We start from the raw sequence: 23,348 nt of genomic DNA, 5'->3' as shown, positions 1-23,348 counted from the left end.
GCTGAGGAGGTCAGGTGTCTCCCTGGTCCTGTAACTCTGTGTGTCCTGTTTCCATCCTCTCCTCTTTGGAAGGAAGTGGCATGGGGCCTACACTTCAAGAGTGGGGAGCATCTCTCTGTCCACATCATGTGGAATTCTTCTGCATGGAGATTTGTCCCTCCCCACCCCCACCCATGTATTTGATCGCCAGCCCTTCATTCCTGACCATGGAGCTCATTATCTGGCCTTGCCATCTCCTTCCCCCACTTCGAGAGCCCAGCGTGAGGCTGGGCCTTCAGAAGTCCTCTCTGGATCCCGGGAGTGGCTCAGAGCTGGACTGGATTGGGGCAAATCGCTTCCCTTCCCACTTTTCCCAGTTAATACAACTTCCGGGGGAGTGTGTTGAGTGTGCGGTTTCCATGAGTCACAAAGTCGGAGCCTGGAGCTTAGGCGGGGGCATTTTCAATAACAGCTTTATTGAGGAATGATACACATATTATAAAGTTTACCCTTTGAAAGAGTATAATTCAGTGGTTTCTTAGTATATTTACAGAGTTGTGCAACCAGCACCACTATCTAATTCTAGAACATTTTCATCACTCCAAACGCAACCCCACACCCATTAACAGGCCCTCCCCGCTCCCTGCTCCCCCAGCTCTTGGCAAGCACTACACTAGCATGTGTCTCCATGGATGGTTTATCTATTCCAGACGGTTCATGTAAACGCAATCAGATATGGTTTTTGTGACTGGTTCCTCTCACATAGCATAAGGTTTTCAAGGTTCATCCACGCTGTAGCATGAATCGGCCGCATTCTTGTTCATGGCCGAATAATATTCCACGGCACGTACAGACCACATTTTGTTTATCCATTCCTCCAGTGATGGACATGTGGGTCACTTCCACCTTTGGCTCTTGTGAATAGTACTGCCGGAAGGCAAAGACATTTAACAAGCCCCCAAGGGACCCAGGTGGACCCTCGAGTCTGAGACTCCAAGATGTCCCCATTTTGCAGTGTGTAAAGCTGCACACTTGTTCTCCCAACAGCCCAGTGAGGTAGGCAGCAGCACTGTCCCCATGTTACAGACACGGACACCGAGACTCAGGTGATGCGGACACCGGGCTCTCCTACTCATCCCGCCACGGTCTCTCTGAACCCTGGCTCTCCCACTGGCTCTTTTCCTCTGCTCTTTGACAGGCTGAGAAAATCCAGGAGGGAAGCCTCGCCAACTTTGGAACACAAATATTTTCCAGTCAAGAAAACAATCCCCCATCCATCAAAACCCAGACAAGTTGGCACACGCTCTCTGCAGATGCCCGAGGGAGCTTCTATTTCAGGAGGGGCCAGGTGGCCTGCAGCGTCCCCTCCTCCCCAGACACCCTGGGGCTCCTTCTCTTCCTACCTCACTTTTGCAGATAAGGAGACTGAGGTTCAGAGTGGTCACTTGCCATTGGTCACACAGCATCCAGAGGAACTTTTCATGTATTTTCTTTGAAAGTATTTGTCATAATAAATGACCCACAATGAAGGTAATCTCCAAGCCTGTAAATGACAATTTCCAATGCAGATAAATAACAGACACAGCTTTCCAGGACATGTGAGTGGGCAGAATTTAATTACGGCCTTATTTCATCTTCCCAACAACCCTACATGGGCAGGTTTCGGTGGGGGGGGGGGGGGCGGGGAGCATTGGAGAGGAAAGCATGGGATCATCTCGGGTAGGGCAGCTCTCCGGCATGGGTACAGAACCCTGGAAGTCTCCTGTCCCTTATGCTTTTTCTCAGGGCCTAACGATCAGGGTTTTGAATTCAAGTCCAGCTCACTGCCTGTCCCCACAGATCCTACACTTGCTGCCTCATGTCCCAGGGAGCTGTCCTGGCCTTACCACCCCACCGAAATGACCCTGGGCCTGGGGAAAACTCAGCTTTCTGTCCCCACCCCAGACCCCTGAACCACAGCTCTCCAGGAGCGCGCGTGTTGACGCCCAGGATCTTCTAGGGGACTCTGACAGCGGCGAGTCGGAGAACCACTGCTGTTCCGTGCCACACAAGCCGTCCGCACAGAGGGCTCCCGTTCCCCGAGCAGACGAGAGCATCGGTACATACGTGCTCCAGTCGTGCAAACCTGTCTCTTCATGAGTCTCACCTGGGGTGCGGCCCAAGCACAAATTCTGAGCCTCTCCCCGCAGCTTCTGAATCGGAACATGTGGGTGGGGTGAAGGATCTGCATGTTTATAGATTTTAACCAACGCGTGTAGAGAGAACGGAAGATTGAGAAATTAAAGGAGGCAACGCCTTCTCTCACTCCGCTGGGCGCGGCCCTGTCTGTCTAGCCAGGTCACGCCGTGACCCAATAAATGCATTTACTCCTGGCCGGGTGCGGGCCCAGTGTAGACGCACCCCGAGCCCCACCCCCAGCTTGACTCAGGGTGTTGGCAGGAGGCGCCCGGGCCAGGTGAAGGGACACGGAAGTCTGGCGCCAGGGCAGGAGGGCCCACGGAGGCCAGGTGCGCGGCCCAGGGGGGAGGCGGGGTCGGGGCGCCGAAGGGGGTGGAGCCCGGGAGAGGCGGGGCCGGGACGCGGAAGGGGTGGAGCCTTGGGGAGGCGGGGCCGGGACGCGGAAGGGGTGGGGCCTGGGAGAGGCGGGGCCGGGACGCGGAAGGGGTGGAGCCTGGGAGAGGCGGGGCCGGGACGCGGAAGGGGTGGAGCCTTGGAGGGGCGGAGCCGGCACGGGAAGGGGTGGGGCCCCAGTGGGGCGGGGCCAGGACGCGAGACTGGGTGGAGCTGGGAGATGAGAAGGGCGGGGCCGGGACACGGGATGGGGTGGGGCCGGGGCGCGCGAGAGTGTGGAGCCTGGGAGGGGCGGGGCCTGGATCTGTCCAGCAGAAGGGCGGGGTCTGCCTTCAGCCTCGTTCAAGCTCGCCAATCCGCGGGCTCGTGGCAGCCGCGGGCCCCGCCTCCTGCCGCCGCGCCGCATTGCTATAGGCCGGTCGAGGCTTCTTCCGGCCTGGGGGTGGGCCCCGCGCGGTGGCGGGAAAGCGGCGTCCGCGGCACCTTCTCCTGAGTCGCTGTGGGTCGGAGGCGGCGGCGAGTCCTGGGCAGGCTGCTACGCCACCATGGACGCGGCCGAGGTGGAGTTTCTGGCCGAGAAGGAGCTGGTTACCATTATCCCGAACTTCAGTCTGGACAAGATCTACCTCATTGGGGTGAGGGCGCGGGCCGGGGGCGAGCGGCGGGCGTTTGCCTCAGGAACCGGCGCCTGGGAGAGGCCGGCCCCCGGGGGTCGGAGCTTGTGCGGACGCCGCCCTCTCCTTCGTCCTACCCTCCTCTGCCCCCGCCTTTCGGAGGGGCAGCCGGGCGGCGGGCTCCGGGGCTCGGTCGGCGCGGGGGCGGGGCGGCGGCTCTGAGGAGACCGGGCACAGGTGGGAGCACAGGTGGGCGGAGAGTGGGATCGCAGGTGGACGGACAGTAAGATCGCAGGTGGGAGCAAAGGTGGGCACGCAGGTGGGCGGCAGATGGGATCGTAGCTGGGAGTACAGGTGGGTGCAGGTGGGAGCAGAGGTGGGCACACAGGTGGGCGACAGGTGGGATCACAGGTGGGCTCCGGCCTGTCCGGTGCCCCTCCCCTTCCTGGCCGCAGGGAGGTCGGTCATGCCTTTGTACCGTCTGAGCGGCTCGTTTTCCTTCCGCAGGGGGACCTGGGGCCCTTTAACCCCGGCTTGCCGGTGGACGTGCCCCTGTGGCTGGCCATCAACCTGAAACAACGACAGAAGTGTCGGCTGGTGCCTCCCGAGTGGATGGACGTGGGTGAGGACGGGGTGGACACGGTGCCGGCCTCCCGCTGGCGGAGGTGGGGGGTCCTTCCATCTGCTCCGTTGACCACTGATGGGCCGGAGTTAATGGTCCCAGACTCACCCCTTGGAGGCTGCTGCCCGCTGTTATTGATGCTGTGTTAGTTCGGGGTGTGTTTACCAATCTTAGTTCAGATTTTCGTTTTAAGATATTTCAACTTGCTCTAAAACTAAGGATGCTATAGGACCTTAAAGAAGCATTTGTTCTAGTTCAAGAAAAAAAATAAGTATAGTCTAGCAGGTTGAGGAGCAGAGTCGTTATCTCACGTGGTAGAGAATGCATGAAAATAATGCGTCATCCACGGGAGGGAGGGTTATTCGGCCATAAAGAGGAGTGGAGGACTGATCCCGCTGCAGCGGGCGAGCCCTGAGAACAGGATGCTGCGTGAACAACCAGACACACAGACCACGCATTTATTGTGACATTCCGTTTATCCGAGCTGTTCAGAACGGGCACACCCGCAGGGACAAAGCAGATGAGTGGCTGTCTAGGGCTGGGGTTTGGGGGTCGATGGATGGTGGGGTTCCTTTCTAGGGTGGTGAAAATGTTCTAGAATTGATTGAAGTGGTGGACGCACAACCGTGTGAGTGTACTAAAACCCACCAAATTGTACACTTTAAACCAGTGAATTGTATGGTATGTTAATTATGTCCAAATAAAGCTGTTAAAAAAACAGAAAATAATGCATCGAAGGTGCAGAGGGACTTCATCCTGAGCCTTTGCAGTCTTTTCCCCACCTGAAACATGAGTGGCTCATCATAGCAAAGAATCTTAATTTTATTTGGGGTGGGGGCATTTAGAATTTGGAAAGCCTCTGAGCAATAGTGATTGTCCCCTCCCTGGGGACATCTGGGAGTATGTGCCTCCTAGAAGCAAGGACACTGTCAGGCGGGCACTCTCGAATACTCTTGAATACAGTTTAAGAAGGACTGGGCATTTTCTCCTCCCTCCCCGTCCTAAAGGGCAGAGGGACTCTGGCGGTCCTGAAGCCTAATGGGAAACTCATGCCTTCTGCTTGGAAGGGCCTTGTTAGCGGGGAGCCCCCCAGGCCTGGCCCTATTAGCGCGGCATCCCCTTCTGGCAGTTTTGGTGCATCCAAACCCAAGGCGGTACGGGCCAAGAGCCAGAGTCAGAGAGCAGGCGTGGAGAGAGCGAGCCCGAGCCTTTTCCTGCGCCTGGGCCTTGATGTGGTGCGAGGTGGTGAAACATCCTCATCAGACGTAGGCCCCGCCCAAGGGCCAGCTGCCTTCGGGTTCTGCGGCTGCGATTAGTCCCACCTGTTCTTGGACCTCCTCTAAATGGAATCAAGTGTGTCAGCTTTTGTCTCTGGCTTCTCTTATTCGATCGATGTTTTTGAGATTCGCCCCCAGTGTTGTGTCTGTCATTACCTCACTCTTCTGTTTCACCCGCTGGATGAGGATGCCACAGGTTGGTCCCCCATTCTTCGGTTAGTGCATGTTTGGGTTGTTTCCCATTTTGGGGTTTGTGAATGAGGCTGTTGTGAACATTCTTGTCAACGTCTTTTTGTGGATGTATGTTTTTATTTCTCTTGGGTAAATGAATACCTAGAGTGGTGGAATTCCTGGGTCATAGGGCAGACTGTGCTTAACTTTGAAGGAAACTGCCAACCAGCCCTCCAGAGTGGTTGAGCCATCGTTAGAATCCCGCCAGAAATGTATGAGCCTTCCCATCGTTCCACATCCTTGCCAGTGTTCGGGGTTGTCCTTCTGATTTACCGCAGGGTTTGAACAGGTGTTCTATACTCTGCTTTAGATGATAGAAAAGCAAAGAATCCGTCCGCCGTGCAGAGATGTGCGTGGGGAGAGGGTAGTAGGGAGTTACCCAGGCGAGAGCTGAGGGAGGCTGAGCTGGTGGTGGAGGTGGGCACGTGTGGTCGGAGTGTAGGGGTGTTTTGAAGAAAGAATTAGCGGGATTTGCTGACGGACAGGCCTTGGATCTGGGAGAGGAGTTAAGGATGCCCGCCAGGGTCATCGGCTGAGCTGCAGACGAGGTGGAGCTGCTGTGTCCTGGGACAGGAAGGCTGCGGGAGCAGTGTGTGGGCTGCACTGGGAACCAGGAGTGGGGGTTTGAATGTGTCACCCCGAGGTGCCTATTAGCTATCCAAGTGGAATTAATGTGGGCAGTGGGGCCTGGAGTCAGGAATTCTGAGAGGGGCTCATCTGGGGATGTAAATTTGGAAGTCGTGAGCATGTGGTGTTTCCAGGAGGCAGGAGGAGATCACAGGGGCTGTGGGTTTAGGCAGTGGAGAAGGGGCGGGCACCTGAGCTCTATACCCCACTGTTGAGAGGTCAGGAAGAGCCGGAGGGATCAGCGAGATGAGAAGAGATCTCCGAGTGGTGTTCCAGCCACGAAGTGGTCAATATGCTCCAAGGAGGACTGACCCTTGTCCGATGCGAAGACTGACGTGTAGCCGTTGGGTTTGGCTGGGCCTTGGTGAGCTGTGTTGGTGGCGGGGCGGGATAGACCCCCACCCGAGTGGTTGAGGGGAGGAAGTTAACGCCAGTGTCAGACAACTCTTGAAGTTTTGCTGTAAAGGGCGTGAGAAATGGATGGTAGCTGGAGGAGGATTGGTGTCAGGGGAGGGTTTTCTTTTTAAGATGGAGGATGTTGCAGTAAACTTGATGGAATGGTAAATAGTGACCGAAACAGTGATCATTCAAGAGCGAGAGAGAGCTGCTGGAGTGGTGTCCTGGTGGGAGAGAGAGCAGGGTCCAGTGCACGTCCAGGAGGCTGTTCCTCCTGTGTGGGGACAGAGGCAGGGAGGTTGGGAGATGTGGTGGCAGGAGAGTGCAGGCTCAGCAAGGCCTCGAGGAGAGCCGGGGCGGCAAGATGAGGAAAGAAGGCACGAAGAGGCAGGCAGGATCGCAAGTGACGGGGTGAATGGACCCGGGACGTACAGTAAGATTGCAAGATGGCACCATGGGCCCCCAGAGATGGATGGTCAAACATTTAAAGTGAGACCGCCCAGCATAGTTGCGTCTGTGTGTGTCCCTTCGCCACAGTGGGCAGTCCAGACTCAAGACTAGGGTTTCCTCAGGCCAGTGAGACAGGAGCGAGGGGCAAGGCAGTTGTGGCACGTGGGGAGGGGTGCTGCTGCTGCTTGGGGCTGGGCTCAGCGGCTGGTTCCAGATGCCCGGCTTTCAGCCCTTTACCCTCACCCCACCCCCAGGCCGGAGGGGCGGTAGCTGTAGATTGTCTCGCTCTCTTCTGAACTAGGCTTGCTATAGATAAGTAAATCTCTCCAGTCACTGGTTACTTTCGTCACTTCTTGCTTCAAAGGTAGAAAACTTTGCTCTTTCCCTCAGAAAAGAACTTCTGACTCTGGCGTTCTTTTCAGTAATATTTCCTGCAGGTCAAAGCAATAACAATAACAAAAATTTACCACCTTCTCTAAGAGAAGTTTTTGAGGAAATAGGCCCTGAATCACCTAGCTAGTGACATGTTATCCCAAAAAGTGTTTTTTTCATGTATTTGTTAGTTGACTGAATAGGTAATATAGGCACTTGGTAAGTTTGGAAGATTTAAAAAAAATGTTTGGGTTATGGTGATGGTAAAATGTATTTATTCACTTCTGAAATTTCAGAGAAGTTGGAGAACATTAGGGATCATGAACGAAAGGAAGAAACTTTTACCCCTATGCCCAGCCCTTACTACATGGAACTCACCAAACTCCTGCTAAATCAGTGAGTATCTCTCAGTTCTTAGAGCCCACAGGCGACATGGAGCTCACGGTTCTCACCCCCTAACCGCTGGCTACCGAGTGAGCGGTACCCCTGGGCCCGCCTCCTCAGATCCGTGCTCTGGGAGCCGTTTGTGTGTGGACGTACGCTTGCCCCCGGTCTTGCTCGCTCGCTCCCTCGTTCTCGTTTTTCCTCTTTGCCTCCCTCTCCCAGTAAATCCCTTGGTTCTTTCCCTTCTGCCTCCTAATTCATTCGACGTTGGACCCCAGTGTGGAGACTCCGTCACACCTCGGGTGGCAGGCTTTTTCTAACTCCACGTTCTATTAGTAAAGCTTCCCCCCTTTTTCTCCTTTGGGCGCGTGCATTTGAGTCTAGCACGTCTTTCACGGGAAAGGCCCCAGGGCTCACACTTGCCGCTGACCCTGAGCTGTAAGGAGGGCCTCTAATAGCAAAAATGTGCCCTAGCAGCTTCTGGTTTCCCTCCATCCAGTTCTGGCTCCCACCGGCCTCTCCTTCGTCCTCCATGTTGCAGCTGGAGTGGGCTCTTCGAGACGAAGCTCCCTGTGACTGCCCTGCTCCTCACGGCCTCTCCAGGCTTTGGTCTAAAGCCCTGGGCCTGGTGGTCAGGGCCCTGCACAGCCTGCTCTTCCTCCTCCTTTCACTCCTAGTGCTTCCTCCTGCTGATTCTCCAGCTTCCAGCCTCATGTCGGTCTCTTTCACTTCTTTATACACCAAGGTCCCCAGGGCTTTGCATATGCTATTCCCTCTGCCCAGTAGGTCCGTCTGTTCCCTGCCCCTCTTTTGGGTTAGCGTAACAGGTACTTCCTCCCAGGTTAAGTGTACCTGTCCTCTTGGCAGTTCTGTACACCTCCATGGCATTTGTCAGCTGTAATTTCTTATCACTTGTCTAGCTGTGCTCTTCCTCCCACCTCAGTTCTAATGGGCAGGGACTGTATCTTATGTGCACTAGCACAGTGCCTGGTGCTCACAGGTTTGTTGAATGAATGAATGAATGTATGAAATCTGGGAGGGCCGGGCAAGTGTGGCTAATTTTGCTTGGGAGATACTTAAAATGTAATTTGCAAAATGTCAAGCTTTTGAAGCCCTGAGCACCTTTTAATTGATGGATTCAAGGGCAGAACTAGAAGAAAAATTCAGGAGCTCCCTACTGCCTGCTGTAGAGCAGAAGGGCCAGGGGCCCACTGAATGGCACTGCTGAATGCAAATGGAAGTTGGGGTGCATATCATGGACTCGTCCTTAAGTTGTCATGAGGCTGCAGGTCACAAGACACTAAGCATACAGCAGACTAAGCGTGCCACTAGACAGAGGAGACAGTCGTGTATGCTGGAGTTCCCAGTTTAGATGGGAGAGGTGTGAACCTGTTAACCAGCAACCACACTGCGGTATTAAATACTTTTCAGAGTGTCAGGATGCAACCCTAATGCCTGGTGGTGCCAGAGAAGGGATCCCTGGCTTGAAGGATGAGGGAGAATTTGCTAGGGGAGAGGAGCGTAAGCGGAAGGCACGAAGTGTGAAAGGCACGGTGTGTGTGGGGCAACAGAGAATGTTGGGGCATGCATAGAATGTGGGAGGGGAGGGTTACCCTGTGGTGGAGAGTCCCTGGGAGGGTGTTCAGGCAGGGGTGCATCATCCGCTGGGTCTGAGAGCCTGCCGTGGCGGTGGGGAGTGACTCGGAAGGGAGAACTTGGGAGCAGAGATGAGGGGCCTGTTCATCCTTGGTCTCTGAAATTCAGTGTATTATGTGTGCAGTTCCTATTGAAAACCTTGTTTCATAATTTTTTATAATTCATTCAACTAAGGGACCTAATTTTGCCTTTGTTCTGCAGTTCAGTTAACAAGGAGCTTTGTTCTTTAACCTGCTGTTCAAAGCGTAAAATCCAAATGTTTGGGTCTTAAATAAAATCTGCTACATAGAATTGATGCCACTGGTTCTCCATTTACGAATGACAGCTGAGTTTAGCAGGTGGCGGCCATTTCAGCTTACCCTAGAATGCCTGGTGCTGGATGACGTTGGCTTCGGCTTTTATCTTCTAGGTTGTCTTTTCCTTCAAAGGTTAACGTAAAATATATTTCAAACAGGAAGGCTGTCATTGCCCCTCACCGGCTCCAGTTCAAATTTTTACCCAGAATTTGCTGTGTATAGGTGTGCTCAGTTTATGCTCAGTTATGCAATTTGTGACTTTTGTAAATGTAGTTTTTTTTTCTCTGTAGAGTGAGGCAGTACCCATCCTTCAGGGCTTTTGTGAGGTAGAAATGCTGCGTAGTGCTCAGCACAGTGCATGGCACAGAGCCTGTCGTCATCTTTCTCCGGTGGGTTGTAAGCCCTTGGATACGGACAAGCTATGAGCAACAGAAGTCATGACCTCCAGCCAGCCCTTGAAACAAATTCGTTCTAGATGGAAATTCTCTAGCACGGAACACTCAGTTATCCTGAGACAGACGATGTCCAATTTAGAGCTTGTTCCCCGATCCCTAATTTCTTTAGGTAAACAGAAGTCCTGGGACCATAGCCTGCTATGGGACAGTTAACGTGAGCACAGATAACTCTGTGGATCATGGCTGCCTTTCCCTGGCACCAAACTTAGCTGCTAGAAATGCTTACATTTTAAAATTGAAAACAAAGCAAAACAAATTTTGAGTCTAGAACAGCTCTTGTATTTTGCCTGAAACCGAGCAGCATTTCTTAAAAAGCCACTTCTCCCTGGACGTTGCTTTAGTTTCCCGAGTGCTCTTATGTGACTGATTTCACCTCTGGCTTCCTTTAGTGCTTCAGACAACATCCCCAAAGCAGATGAGATCCGGACCCTGATCAAGGATGTGTGGGACACTCGCATCGCCAAGCTTCGGGTGTCTGCTGACCGCTTTGTGAGGGAGCAGGAGGCACACGCCAAGGTGGGTGCGTGGCTGGCCCTGCCCCCGCAGCTGCGCCCCTCGGAGGCCCGTGCGGGCCTGGTGCTGCTGAGCAACTTCCCAGGGCGTCCTGCCCGCTGAGGCTGTCGCAGGCAGGGTTACTAGCTGGGCTGGGCTTTTATTATTGGTTTCTTGTTTTTATTCAGATTTTACCTTTTTCTCAAAAATCAAAAACTCGACCAACCCAGCCTGTTTCCTTGTTTTAGCTGGATAACTTGACCTTGATGGAGATCAACACCAGTGGGGCTTTCCTCACACAAGCGCTCAACCACATGTACAAGCTCCGAACAAACCTGCAGCCTTCTCCGAGCACCCAGTCTCAAGACTTCTAGAGAAAGACACATCTGTAAAGGCCTCGCATGTGCTGCCGGAGGCGTGCCGGGTGGTGTGGGAGCGCTCGGGACGGACAGAGGTACTGGAGTTCTGGAGTTTCAGAACCATTTTTGAGTGTGTGGCATACGTGTCATGAAGTAAGGGATGGATTCCTAACATGGTGGGGAAGCAACAGGTCTGCGCTTAGGCATTAAGGCGTTCTCATTCCACATCTGTCCCGAGAAGCCAGCTGTTCTTTTATGGGGGAAGAAAAAAGCTTTGGCAAAACAAGTTCTTTTTCCCAGCAGAGCCTCAGGTCTCCCGTACGGAACTGTCACGTGTGGGTGAGTGCTCAGCGACATCAGGTGTTGCTTTTAAAAGACAGTAGGAATGGCCACATGGCCTAGGGCCTTTTTTTTTCTTTTTGATCCTGATCTCTGGGCTAAATTTAGAATCTCCTTACAGGGGTTGCTCAGAGGACAGCAGATAAGCAGCTAGTGACGCTGGTCAGTGTTTACCACCTGAGCCCTGAGACACAATAAAGATGGCAACCCAAATCTCTTTTGCGATCTTTTTCCTGCGTAACTAGCAAGTAAAAGGAGCGAGCCATGTGGCTAAAACGATCTGATGGACTGAAGCGAACGGTGTATTGCAGGCGACTGTAAACTTCAGACCGGCACTCTGGGTGTCTCTCGTTCTCTTGGCTGCTTCTGGTTAAGGTTTAAAGGGTCGCTTATCAAGGGGAAAGTCAGGGAGAAACTAATTCCATGTTATTGGGCGCACGAACGACGCTGTCTTCACGATGCTAAGCAGGAAAGTTGGACTGATACCACTCTGCTCTTGATGGGCTGAGGGGAAAGCTTTGTTATAGGTAGCATGGCTCAAATAAGGATAAATTCTTTTTCTTCATAGGAGAAAGTTTCCAATTGTAGCGTTTTGCAACCGCTAAGTCCCTTCTAGAAATTACATTACCTCGCGAGGGGAAATGATTGTCTAGTCGTGGTGAGCAGGTTCTATAACCACCTGGCTTTCCGCTGTGGTGCCATTGTTAAAGCAGTAGCATGTTATCTCGAGGGCTTTCTGATGAGTGTACATATCTGATCAGCTGAACCTAAGGAATGTGTGGTGCTCTTTGCCCTTCCTTCAGTGTTTCAAGTCCAAACTCACTCCAGGTTACTCGACCACTACTTCTCGGTTCCAAATCGCTACCCAGGTGTCCCCCTGACAAGCAGCTGTGACTGTTTCAACACTGAAGGGCCAGACACAGAGGGATTAGGACACAGAAGACCTGGTCTCCATCATTTCAGGTGGCTGTTGAGAGGGTTGCTTTCAGATGACAGGACTTGCCTTTTTACCTCCCTCGGGATCCTTCAGATTTAATTTGAGGAATCTTGCAGTGTGAAGCCACGTGTCATGGTGTCATGGTGGAGGTCAGGAGTCCTGTGTATCTCGGCTCTCACCCCATACTACCTTTCTCTTCAAACCTGGCTGAGGCACAACTGAATCTGTCTTTATGTTTTACCTGCAAAGCTATAAAGCTGTTGAGCTTTTTTTTTTTTTTTTTTGGCCTTATTATAACATAAAAAAGATTTCCCTCTGAATATGATTTAGGAAGATTTTATTTTTTTGGATGTTGTCAGAAATTACAGCAATATATTCATAAATACCTAATTACTACATTCAACAAATAATATTACAATACAATTAATTCAAACAAGTACACTTAGAACAGGTTTAATTTCACAGCATCTAAACTGCCCCCAGAGTGACCGAGGCACCGTCCCTCCTCCCTCCCATGACCGGTGACTGTTCTAGCTATTAAGCACAGGGTACATACCAAGTAACACAACCAATTAGCATGGTCTTCCTCAGGTGAAGGCAGGGTTAGGAGTGTAAGTCAGGCGCTGGAGAAGGAGTGGGGGCAGGCTACTGCAAGTGTAGGAAAGTCAATAGCTTGGTTACTGAGAGAGCAGGGGGTGCTGCTAAGTGGCTAAGAGACACTTGGAGAGTAACAGAATCGGCCTGTGCTGATCATCTCCATCTTGTGGTGGATCCTTGGAATTTTCTGCACTTTAAAACACGGCTCAGAGGGAAAGGGGGTATCTGATTTAATTTCTGAGATTTGGCAGCACTGTCAGCTACTTGAGGAAAATACCATTCCATATACAAACTTAAGATGTCCTGGGTTACGATTCTTTGCTGCTAGAGCTGTGGGCTCCTTTTAACATTCTAATGGAGTATACCCTTACGGAAATTCAAAGAATATTAATGCCAAGTAGATGTTTTATTTGCTTTAGAATATAAACTGTTGGAAATCCTATCTTGGTCACTTATCTGAGATGATGTTCTAAGATCATGATGTTTTGTCAGTTTGGCTCTGATTATATGAAACAAAAATAACTCCTTTTCAAATGATCAGATTGTGTAGTATCAAGTTTGGGAAAGCTCTGGTTTGTTTCTAACGATCTGATTAAACGTGGAACCACACGATTCCACTTTGGAAGGTGTTCTCACAAGTGTACTGAGATCCTTTTCAGAGGACAGATGGCAGCCGTCTCTTCCAGATGCTGTAGGAAGACACGAGGTCGCAAAGGACTGAGGTCTTCGCGACAATCCTGACACACAGCTTGCATGATCAATTCTGGAGCCAGCCTGGGGTGCTTCTGAACTTTGTCCTCTCCACTACGCGCACCAGCTGGACCAAAGGCTTCAGAGCTTGCATGGCAATTTTTGTTGAACTCAAAATGAAAAGAGACTTAGGTGCTACCGTTTTCTTTCAGAATCATCTAAAAACAGGAGTTTTCAGATAAAACTTAATTATTGGATGGAAAAAACCATTACTGGGTTCTATGTCTTACTGGTGCACTTTTGTTTTCGAAAGATGCTTTCTTACCTTTTTCTTAGTTAATTCATGCTACCTTATATTCTGATTGTCATATTACTTCTTGAGCCCAAGACTATGAGTTCTCCACAGAGGTGGTGTGTGGCAAGGCAGAGTGACAGAGAAGCTCCGAGGCAGGGGCAAGGGGGGGTTTTCAACTGGAAGGGGAACAAGCAGTTATTCTAGCTCGGTGTGCACAGCTTCACCCAGCCCCCCAGCCCCTCACGAGGCGGAGACCGCCCCTGTGACGGTGCGCGCCTTTGTCCCACGTGCCACGAGCCTCTCCCATAACAAAAAGCCCAACCGAGGGCACTCCCCTCGGACAGTGAAGATGGATGGGGCTGTGCTTTCCTGCAGAGTTACTGGATTTCCTTTTCCCTTTTGCTTTAGCCAAGGCCATTACCAAAGCCGATTAGCAAAGGCATCCAGACGTTTTCTGTGATGGAGGAGGAGGACTGTGAGGGGAGGGCTAAGATGGAACTCTCAAGCCTTCCGACCAGAAGCAGCAAGCAGATCCTAGAGAGAAAAATCAGTGCTATTGTGCCCTGACTGCTGGCAGCAGAGCTGCCTCTCCCCACCTGTCCCCACCTGTGGAACGTGCTGTGTCAGTGTCTTTGCAGGGGAGGCGGCCCACAGAACAGCCCTTAGTTCTCCTCAAGTCGCTTCTGTGGAGAGGAAAGTGCTTGTTGACTGCTGATAATACTGGCGGCACTTTTTGTCTGAGTTTGCTAATAACTGGAAGATTCTTGGCAGACATACAAAGCAAACTGTGTGGGAACAGATAAAGCGACACAATGCCATCTGCCAGCAAGCTGTTCCGCACAGCTAAGGTCTGGGGCTGAGGGCGCGGCCGCTGACCGAGTGAGCGGCCTTCTGAAGGTCAGCCAGCCCTTCCCCTGGCCCAGGGCAAAGTGGGAGCTGCCCCTGCCCCCTGGCAGACCAACCCCTGGCTGCTTTGGCCTCTGGTTCGGGCCCATTCAGGCAAGATACCATCTTATCTAGATTAAACACTGCCCGAACGAGCAATAACTGGGGCAAGAAAGGAACTGCCCGCTGCTTCGCAGTGAGATGGCTAGCCCAGGTTTGAGCCTGCAGTAAGTTCCAAAGGAGTTCAGCTCAGCCGTTGTTTACCCTACTTTCAGGCTTTTACAAAGCTGCCCATCTAAATGAAGCCTCTAAAGTTTCTACTTTGCACCTGCTCTCAGACTGCTGTAGGACACCTTAGAATGCTGTCACAGAGAGTGCTCACTTCCTGAAAAGTCCTCGTCACAAAGGCCCCCGTCCGTGTGTGCACTCATAGCTGCCTGGTTTCCCCTAGACCAGCCCCCCTCACTTCACAGCCACTGCTGCTGTCCACTACTCGCGGCCGGGCCGGGGTCCAGGAGGGACGCATGGCTGTCTACGTCGCTGTCTGGTGCAGCTCAGAAATGAAGTGCTCGCACAGGCGCCAGTGGCAAGCTCTTTCACTTTTCTTCTTCTTTAATTTTTAAAAACACTTCAATATTTTAATGTCCTGACCAGCAGCAGTACAAACACTAAAAGCAAGGGTTTTTTTTTTTTTTTGCCCAGAAAAAAAACAAAAAAACAAACAAAACCCCCAAACAGGAAAACAAACAAACAAAAATCCCCCCAAACCACATATTAAAAATGGCAGGCTTTTTATAACAATAATTAAAGTAATAAAAACATACAAAACTTTGTTTTTTAATATATATACACAGTACAAGGCTGAAGCACCTTTGACTTTTCTCTCAAAATTTACGTTTGTATGAAAACACCGCCCACTGCAGTAACAATTTGGTGGGTGTGAACATGTCTACACAGAGCGCTGTACATCGTCCCCCACGGAGTAATGAAAAGGTACCTTCAGTGTGTTGATTCGCTTTATCTTTAGGGAAGAGCTTTTCCAGGGAAAAGCCTTTGGGTGAGGCTTCAGGACTGCCGCTTTATGTGCTCCTAGGACCTGTTGCTTTGATGGGAATTTTGCAGACAAGTAACTGAATAAGCCCTTTACCTAAAATGCACCCCACCTCCAGTCAGCGGAAGCAGGCCTCGGTCCCGGGCGGAGTGAGACCGACCCCGCCCCGCAGGAAAGCAGACCTGCTTCTTGCGCACAGGAGTATGGCAACACAAGAAACAGAACGCAATTAGTTTGATCCAACCTGACACACCAGGGGCTAGAAATGATCAAGTTTTAGTGTTGGTAATGGAGCCTTCATTTTCAGGTTAAAAAAATAACGACGTGGGGGAAGAAAGAATGTTTAAAACCGCCTTTAAAAAGAAAAAACTACGGGCGTCCTACATTGGTTGCTCGCTGAATTACAAAGGTGATTCGATTGCATTGAAGTCAAGGCGAGTTCGTTCTGTTTTCTGGAGCCTGGAACCCTTTGCTTCATGCATGGCACATTCTCATTTTTTTTTTAAGCTTCAAACCTCCCAGTGAAAAATATTAAATATTCAAGGTAATAAAATAGATAATATTTCTATACTATAGGTTCGGCCTAGCGCAAGGGAAACCGTCACCTCGGATATCCCTTAAAATAACCCCTAGGCCAATGCAGTGCAGGCAACGCAAGGCACTTCCGTAAGTGATCCAGTTCTGCCTGGAGGCGCTCCCTTTCTGACACAATCTTCTGTTTCTGGCTCCTCAACTCCTGGAGAGAGAGAAATTACGTTAAACAAACTCACTTCACACTGCAAGGAAATGTGTGTGACGCACAAATGGGCTGGAGGCCCTGTGGAAAGGCCAGTCTTCACTGCTTTGAAAAGCCCCTGCCCAGTTCAGTATCCTCACAGCAGCTTCTGGAAGAAGCACTTCAAACTGTCCCCAGAGTCTTGGATCCCTGCAATACCCACTCTCTCGCATAGTACCAGTGTCTCTGCTGTCTCAGCTTCAACCCTGAGGGTTTTTTTTTTTTTCTGAGGAAGATCAGCCCTGAGCTAACATCTGTGCCAGTCATCCTCTATTTTTTTTACACGTGGGTCGCTACCACAGTGGGGCTGAGGAGTGATGTGGGTCCACGGCTGGGGTCCAAACCTGTGACTCCGGGTCACGGAAGCAGAGTGTGTGGAGCTCAAGCACTAGGCCACGGGGCTGGCCCCAACCCTGAGATTTTAAAAATTAGCCCTGATATTATAAAACACTTGCTACTGCAGGAGTGGCCAACATGTGCAGACCTGGTCTGAGGCAAGCCCCACATCCTCGCACGCTGGGAGCAAGGCTGCAGGCGGGTAGGAGACAGTCCACTGTGCCTCAGTAAAATCCTCTTCCATCCTCCTTAGCAAATCACAGGAGGGGGCAACTGATGCCGGCAACAAATTATTCCCCTGAAGGGATATATAAAGAGCTTCCACACCCTTCCAGGATCAATATTCCGCAAATTTTCCTTAGCTAAATCTTGAGTAATCAACTGACTCCTGAATTTCCCCACTGAGACTACGAGTCTTGATGTCTTACAGAGCAGTTCCCCACAAAATTTGTCAGTATGGTGCTCTTGAACCCAAACTTGAAAGGTTAAACAGAAAAAGCACAGTGTGTTTTAAGAAAACCCCTGAGGAGCAGATCTTGAGTCCTTGTCCCCAACACTCACCGCCATGCTGTGGGAGAGCTGCTCTGCCGTGAGACTGAGGCTGTGGTGCTGGGCCTCCAGCCGTCTGCACTGCGTCTGCAACACCTGCCGCTCCAGATTTTGCTCTGAAAAGACAAGTGATGCTGATGTGTTTTCTGTACACAGGGGCGACGGCTTGGCGTCTCCCTTCTCTCTCGTCTTCATGCTCTCTGGGCCACAATGCTCCCAGCCCTTTGAGTTGCCCTGGTAAATCCATGAGCGTTCCTAAATTAAATCCAGCCCAGGGATCTAGTATCAAAGGGCAACTTAAGGGACACAGGTAGGAAGGAAGTAAGGGTGAATTTATGGCCTTAAAAATGTATTTCTCAAAAAGAAAGATAAAAAAATAAAGGTTAGGCTCGGAAGCTTTTAAGCTGCTAGGCCAAGTGAACTGGGAAACTGAAAGAATAGTTTTAATTAGAAAATTAAAATCTCTGCCTTCCCGAAACACTGGGCCTGGTTTTAACAGCAGAGTGACGTCAGCTCTTCAAGGCTAAGTCCCTACTTTATACAGAGCGTTTAGAGAGTGAAAGCCAGGCAGAGAAGCTAGGACAGTCATGATAGCAAAATAAGGTACTACCACAAAATTAGAGGCTGACACCACTTAAGGACAGACGTTACAAATCTCAAAGGCACTAACAAATCAAATTCAGCAAGGAGGAAGCAACACCAGAAAACATCAAAGTGAAAAAAATAAGGTCGTCGCCGCCATGGGTAATAGGAGATACATGAGTGAATTTTTGACAATCAGCATCAACTCAGCAGCAAATGGGAACCCTTGTTCTTGAATGGACGGCTTCTCAAGCTTCACAAACAAGAAGAGAGCCCCGTTAGAGCCTCTATCCAACAGCCTAGAGGCCCTAGGCGATGCAGTACGACAAGAAAACATGTAAAAATTCAAAGAGAAAGAACTAAATTTATGTGGAGGTCTGATCATCTACGATTATCTAAGGAACAAAAACTGACCACCAGACGGAGCAGAGCAGAGCACCGGGAGTCAGACCCGGGCATGTGTGAGGACGCCGCATAGCAGGCTCACCCCAGGGGCGGAGGCATGCTGTAAACCACCAGGGTGACAGGGTGTTCAGGGGGAAAGATAAAGGAAGATTTCTACCTTATTCCACAAAAGGAATTCCCAAACAAGGCACCCGGAAAAGATAGAGACATTTCATTTCACTCAAATTAAAAAATAATGTTCTATATTGCTTCTGGATATGTAACATATGTCCTTAAAGAATAACAACATTTAAGGATCCCATTCAAGGGAGGAAAGGAAGCAAAACGTAAGCACTGATACTTTGGTAGTGGCTACAGAGGCATTCTTTTTGTTAGTCTGTACTTCTCTGTTTTAAAATGCTTATTTCAAAGTATTTCAAATGATTATGAAATTCATAATCAAGTGTTTATATTTAATATTTACTATATCATAACACTTGATAAAAATTGAGTCAGGGAGTGGTGGCCTGGGTTTGCTAGCCAGTGGCCAGCACTCCCCAAGTTGTCAAGCTGCTTCCCAGTCCTGCCAACACAGCGAGGATGGTGGGTACAGAGGGACCACGGCCAACCATGTCAGCAGGGCCCAAGGGCCAGGAGCTCGCATGCATAGTCAGCACTCTGCTCCAAAGAGGTCCCTGCCGAGCCGTCTACCTTGCCCATCCCACTGCAGGGGGGGGACTGGGGGCCTTTGCTTCTCCCTGCATCAGTTCACAGCGCCACGGCCTCCGTCTAAGCTAGGCACCTGTGCAGGCATTTCAAAGAAGTGGAGGCGCAGGGAAACGAGGTGCTAGCAGCACAGGAACAGTGCCAGAATTCTACCAGCGCCCAAGCCTGGTGACGCACTGGTGCCGCTCACCCTGAAGCAACAGACCAGCGTGGGAGAGGTGTGCCCGAGTCCCCTGGCGCTTGCTTCACCAGGAAGCCGGCGAGTGTGCACTCACATCCTGGTGGCTGGTGAGGGCTGGCCTCCCGGCACAAAGTGCTAGTTCAGCAGGGTGACAGAGCCTGGAACGGAAACCCACCAGCCTGGAGGTGCTTCAGATGTGAGGTGGGCTCAGGCAGTGACCAGGCCTGGCTAGTTAATAAACTTTCCATTTTCCAAGACCCTTGTACGTAGCCACAAGTGTCAGGGCTGAGCGAATATTGAGAAGCAGAAAGAGCAGGGCCCAGGTTTGGGCAGTCACACTGAGTGCTGACAGGCGCGTGGCACTGAAATTTCTCCAGTGAGAATGGCCCCAGCTTCATCCACAAGGAGTCCCGTTATAAGCAAGCCTGGACACCTGCAGAAGCCTAAGGAACCGTTCCTGAAATAGGCAAAACGGCAGAGGGAAATTTACCTGCCGGCATGTTCATCTAGCAGTGTCCCAAGAAATGGAATTGCCAGTGCTGTCACCTAGAAACAGTCCCCACTGCTGGCAGCGAGGTCCTGCACTCATGGGTCTATTAAGCTTTCCTTCACTTTCTTTACCGGGCCACCCCCTCCCCTTTGTACCTTCTATATGTTCTTGGTAAGCTTCTAAAATTGCCTCAATCCCTTGCCACTTGCGCCTGGGGGGTTCCTCCTCATCCTCGTCTCCGTCTTCATCGTCCTCCTCTTCTGAGTCCTGGTCCACCTCCTGCACGAGGGGGCCCTTCCTCACGGTGGGGGGTTCCTGCTGCCCGTTGTGCTGGGGCAGAGGGAGCCGACCCGAGGACTGCAGCTCAGGAATGTTGTAGTGGACGGACGTGTCAACTTTGTGGTTCTGCTCCGCAGACAGCACAGCGACGCTCCCTGGGGAGGAGAAAACATGCTGGTCACCGGGCCTGTGGGGGCGTGTGCTGGGAGAGGGAACAGGGCATGCTGGAGAAGGCCTGGGTTGCCCTGCCTTGGGCGACAGAGCCAGTGACTGCAGGTCTCACAGCGACCAGAAGACGAAGCATGGAGACGCCTGTGACCTTCAGAGATCAAAGACGGCACCATACAGAATGGTTACGAAGAGCCGTAAAGACAGCAGCAGACCTGGATTCCAATTGATCATAAGGTGTGTGTGATCCCAGCGCAGTTAATCTCTGAGCTTCAGTGTCTCGCTCTGTAAAATCGTGGGTCTGAGCTTGGTCTATAGCTGGCCCTCATAAGGGTCAGTCCTGCTCCCCGTGCAATGGAGGGACCTCAGTCCCTGAGCACATGCAGTGTCCTGCCCCCACCAGGAGAGCTGGTAAACCGCTGCTGGGACCTGTTCAGATGAGGTCTGCTCTGCGTGCTGCGCAGCCCTGCCGCTGTAGTTCTGACAGGTGCACGCTGCCTCCCTGGGTGGACAGCAGCGTCTGAGTGGGAGCTGCTCCATCACAGGACGGGTTCAGCTCAGACTGCCGTGGGCTGGACGACCCGGAGACCTGAGGGACTGGGCATTGGGACGTCAGGGGAGGCCAGAACCATGCAAGGTAGGCCAGACGGGCCCCAGGGCTGCAGAAAAGCCTGGGAGGAGAGGCTTGGATGGAGCCTAGAGCTATTTCACCTAGTTATCCAGCCAAAACATTTCCTTCTTGCAAAACAGGATTAATTCAAGTAAATTCACGAGAAACATCCAGTAAAGCATCCTCCTGACTTCCAGCAAGTCCTTACTCCGTGGGTATTACCACATCTGTTGACAGCCTTACCTCAACCTCTGAGAAAGATGCTGCCCAACAGCAGACCCGCGTGTCTCAATGCTTACCTATCTATTCAGCTTTCCTAGCTTGCAGTCATGAAAATTTAAAATGGTTGTGGCCTAATAAAGTCTTTCCTTCTGGCTGTTGGAGTATACGGACTATTTTACCCTCAGTAATTATTTAACCATTGAGCATTCTTTTCTAATTTTGATTTGGTGGGAATAAAACGTGGCCACCCTTGTTCTCCGACCTTCAGTGATCCCACCAAATGTTCAAAGGGAGTGAACCTGGGGCTCAAGCGTGGGGCTAAAGCAACCTCTGTCACAAAGTGCTCACTGGGGCTGCTGGAACGAACACCCCCCAGGTCTGGGTATCAAAAAGTGGGAGATTTCCAGGTTGAGTCTGTTTGTGGGGCGCTGAGAAATCACTCAGCTGGAGGAGTGGATCTTTTTTTTTTTTTTTTGAGGAAGATCAGCCCTGAGCTAACATCTGCGGCCAGTCCTCTTCTTTTTGCTGAGGAAGACTGGCCCTGAGCTAACGTCCATGCCCATCTTCCTCCACTTTGTATGTAGGACACCTACCACAGCATGGTGTGCCAAGTGGTGCCATGTCCACACCCAGGATCCAAACCGGCGAGCCCTGGGCCGTTGAATTGGAACATGCACACTTAACTGCCACGCCACTGGGCTGGCCCTTGGATCCTACTCTTGACTGAAAGGCACCTTGCCTGGCCTTACTAAAAGGAAGTGCTTCTACCAAACTCAGCGGCATCACCTGCTAATTTTCTTAAGTGTGGTCCGCAGACCAGCAGCATCAGCATCACCTGGGCACCTGCCAGAAATGGAGAATTTTCGGGCTCCATCCTGGACCTGCTGAGGCAGAATCTGCCTCTAACGAGCTCCCCAGATGCCTTGTGCACGCCAGGTTCAAGAGGGGTGAGCCCACAGCTGCAGCTGCGTGACTGCAGGCGCTCTAGGAACATTAGCAGCTGCGACAGAAACCCAGGAGCAGAGGGGGATGGGCCGCCTCGTTACCTTTATGCTTCTGCAGCGCCTTCTGGGTGGACTGCAGCACGGACTCGTGGAACTGATGTGCAAACTCTTCTGCTATGAAGGGCTCCCACGGCTTGCTCTTCCCGTTGATGCTGTGGGACAACGGCACAGGAATGTCCTTGGGCGGAGGGCCCCGGATGTAATGAAGCATGCTCAGGCTCTTCTTGCCCCCAGGGGCCTCACTCAGCCTGGGCTTCTCGCTGCTGGCAGGAGCTGGCTCCTGGACTCGTGACAGCTCCTGGGGCCGGAGCTGTTCCAGTCTCCCAGGCTCCGTGGCCTTTGGGACATCAGACAAGGAAGCGGCAATACCCACAGGCTTCTCCACATCCAGAGAGGCTTGCTGCGTGGCTTGTTCTTTTAGAGAAAGAAAGCGAGGAAAATGTTAAGAGCTGCAAGTGAAGAGGCGGACCCTGACCTCTAGAGCTTACACTTAATAAAGACCTAGTACAAAGGACCAAGACTCGGGGGGCCGTTTAATTAAATGTCAGTGCGCGCAGTGTGGTCTGAAGACGGGGGTGTTTAGCAGCAAGTCCATCCTTGAAAGGTGCCCCAGGAAGGCATCTGGGAAGAAAAAGAATCAGAAGCAGCAAGTCGCTTCAAGTCATCCGAGAGAGAGGAAGTTACGTAGCCCAACCCGAAAAGAAAGATCACATTAGGAGCTGAGAGCAGGGCTGGACCACAGAGATCTCCCGCTCCATTCCGCAGCACAGCGAGGTATAATCAAAGCCGTGAGAGAGAGAGGATGTGAAAGCAGGCGCTGGAGAGACCTGCAAGGCAGAACGAGCAAGACAAAGATGCAGGAGAAGAGCGCCAGCAAAGGGCGGACGGGAGCAGCAGAGCCGAGGCAGCAGGTGCGGAAACCCGGGACACAGGGCCACCACTGGACTGACGGTGGCTACACCTAAGCTGACCACCAGACACAGCTCTGAGGAAGCCGGGCCCTCTCAGCTCTGAGCCCTGCCTTCCAACTCTCGCGCTCCGGCCCGAGGAGATCCTTCAGTCGTGCAGGAAGCTTGTACAAGATGGAGAGCAGCACTGTTTCCAGAAGGAAAGATTCAGGACGAAGACCTTGAGCGGTCGCCTCCGACCCTGGGCAGCCCACAGGACAGTCCCGGGCGGTGGCGGATGGGGCTGTCCTTCCCGCCCTGGGCCTTACCGCTCAGGGAGACAGCAGGACTGTCCCTCGGAGAGTTTCTGAGCGAGTCTGCCACTGCTGCTGACAGGGCCTTCTGCTTCATGGCATGGAGCATTGCAACAAGTTTCTCTTTGTCTGTGAGAAAAGCAGCCTGAGATTAACAAGACAGTTGCATCATTTCTGAGAGGGAAGGGAGCAGGAGTCTGGCCCAGGCCGTGACTGGCAGGTACAAATCCTTTAAACCAAGAAAAACGCAAAGCGAGCACCACAGG

General features: G+C 51.8%; 2 protein-coding genes and 1 long non-coding RNA gene across 15 annotated transcripts in view; 1 reads left to right on the top strand and 2 right to left on the bottom strand.

Moving 5' to 3' along the window:
- Nucleotides 1-435: 435 nt before the first annotated feature.
- LOC139082239 (uncharacterized) lies at nt 436-2,497 on the bottom strand. Its single transcript, XR_011538041.1, has 3 exons — nt 2,126-2,497; nt 1,383-1,522; nt 436-1,209 (listed from the first exon to the last, which is right to left on the bottom strand). It is a non-coding gene; the product is annotated as an uncharacterized lncRNA (long non-coding RNA).
- Nucleotides 2,498-2,816: 319 nt separating this feature from the next.
- GINS2 (GINS complex subunit 2) lies at nt 2,817-11,333 on the top strand. Of its 2 annotated transcripts, XR_544360.2 has the most exons (6): nt 2,817-3,185; nt 3,672-3,786; nt 7,436-7,535; nt 10,320-10,446; nt 10,671-10,876; nt 11,242-11,333. XR_544360.2 is itself a non-coding variant. In XM_008516756.2 (5 exons), the coding sequence occupies exons 1-5, from the start codon at nt 3,096-3,098 to the stop codon at nt 10,794-10,796; spliced, it is 558 nt and encodes a 185-aa protein (XP_008514978.1). In that variant the 5' UTR covers nt 2,899-3,095; the 3' UTR covers nt 10,797-11,333. The 2 variants fall into 2 exon arrangements, 1 of the variants encoding a protein (XP_008514978.1); XM_008516756.2 differs by having other exon boundaries at nt 2,899-3,185; nt 10,671-11,333.
- A 1,044-nt stretch (nt 11,334-12,377) lies between these two features.
- GSE1 (Gse1 coiled-coil protein) overlaps nt 12,378-23,348 on the bottom strand; it is a 408,425-nt gene continuing 397,454 nt past the window's right edge. For 11 of the 12 annotated variants that reach the window (XM_070612425.1, XM_070612427.1, XM_070612429.1 and 8 more), the window contains 5 exons: nt 23,098-23,211; nt 21,924-22,295; nt 19,754-20,032; nt 17,248-17,351; nt 12,378-16,311 (listed from right to left, as the gene is read on the bottom strand). In XM_070612425.1, the coding sequence (XP_070468526.1) occupies nt 16,177-16,311; nt 17,248-17,351; nt 19,754-20,032; nt 21,924-22,295; nt 23,098-23,211 (1,004 nt within the window). In that variant the 3' untranslated portion in view covers nt 12,378-16,176. The remainder of the gene's footprint in view (nt 16,312-17,247; nt 17,352-19,753; nt 20,033-21,923; nt 22,296-23,097; nt 23,212-23,348) is intronic. The other variant, XM_070612426.1, reaches the window with a different exon arrangement.

Source organism: Equus przewalskii, chromosome 3 (assembly GCF_037783145.1).
Source record: "Equus przewalskii isolate Varuska chromosome 3, EquPr2, whole genome shotgun sequence".
Taxonomy (NCBI): Eukaryota; Metazoa; Chordata; class Mammalia; order Perissodactyla; family Equidae; genus Equus; species Equus przewalskii.
This window is presented reverse-complemented; position numbering and strand designations above follow the sequence as displayed.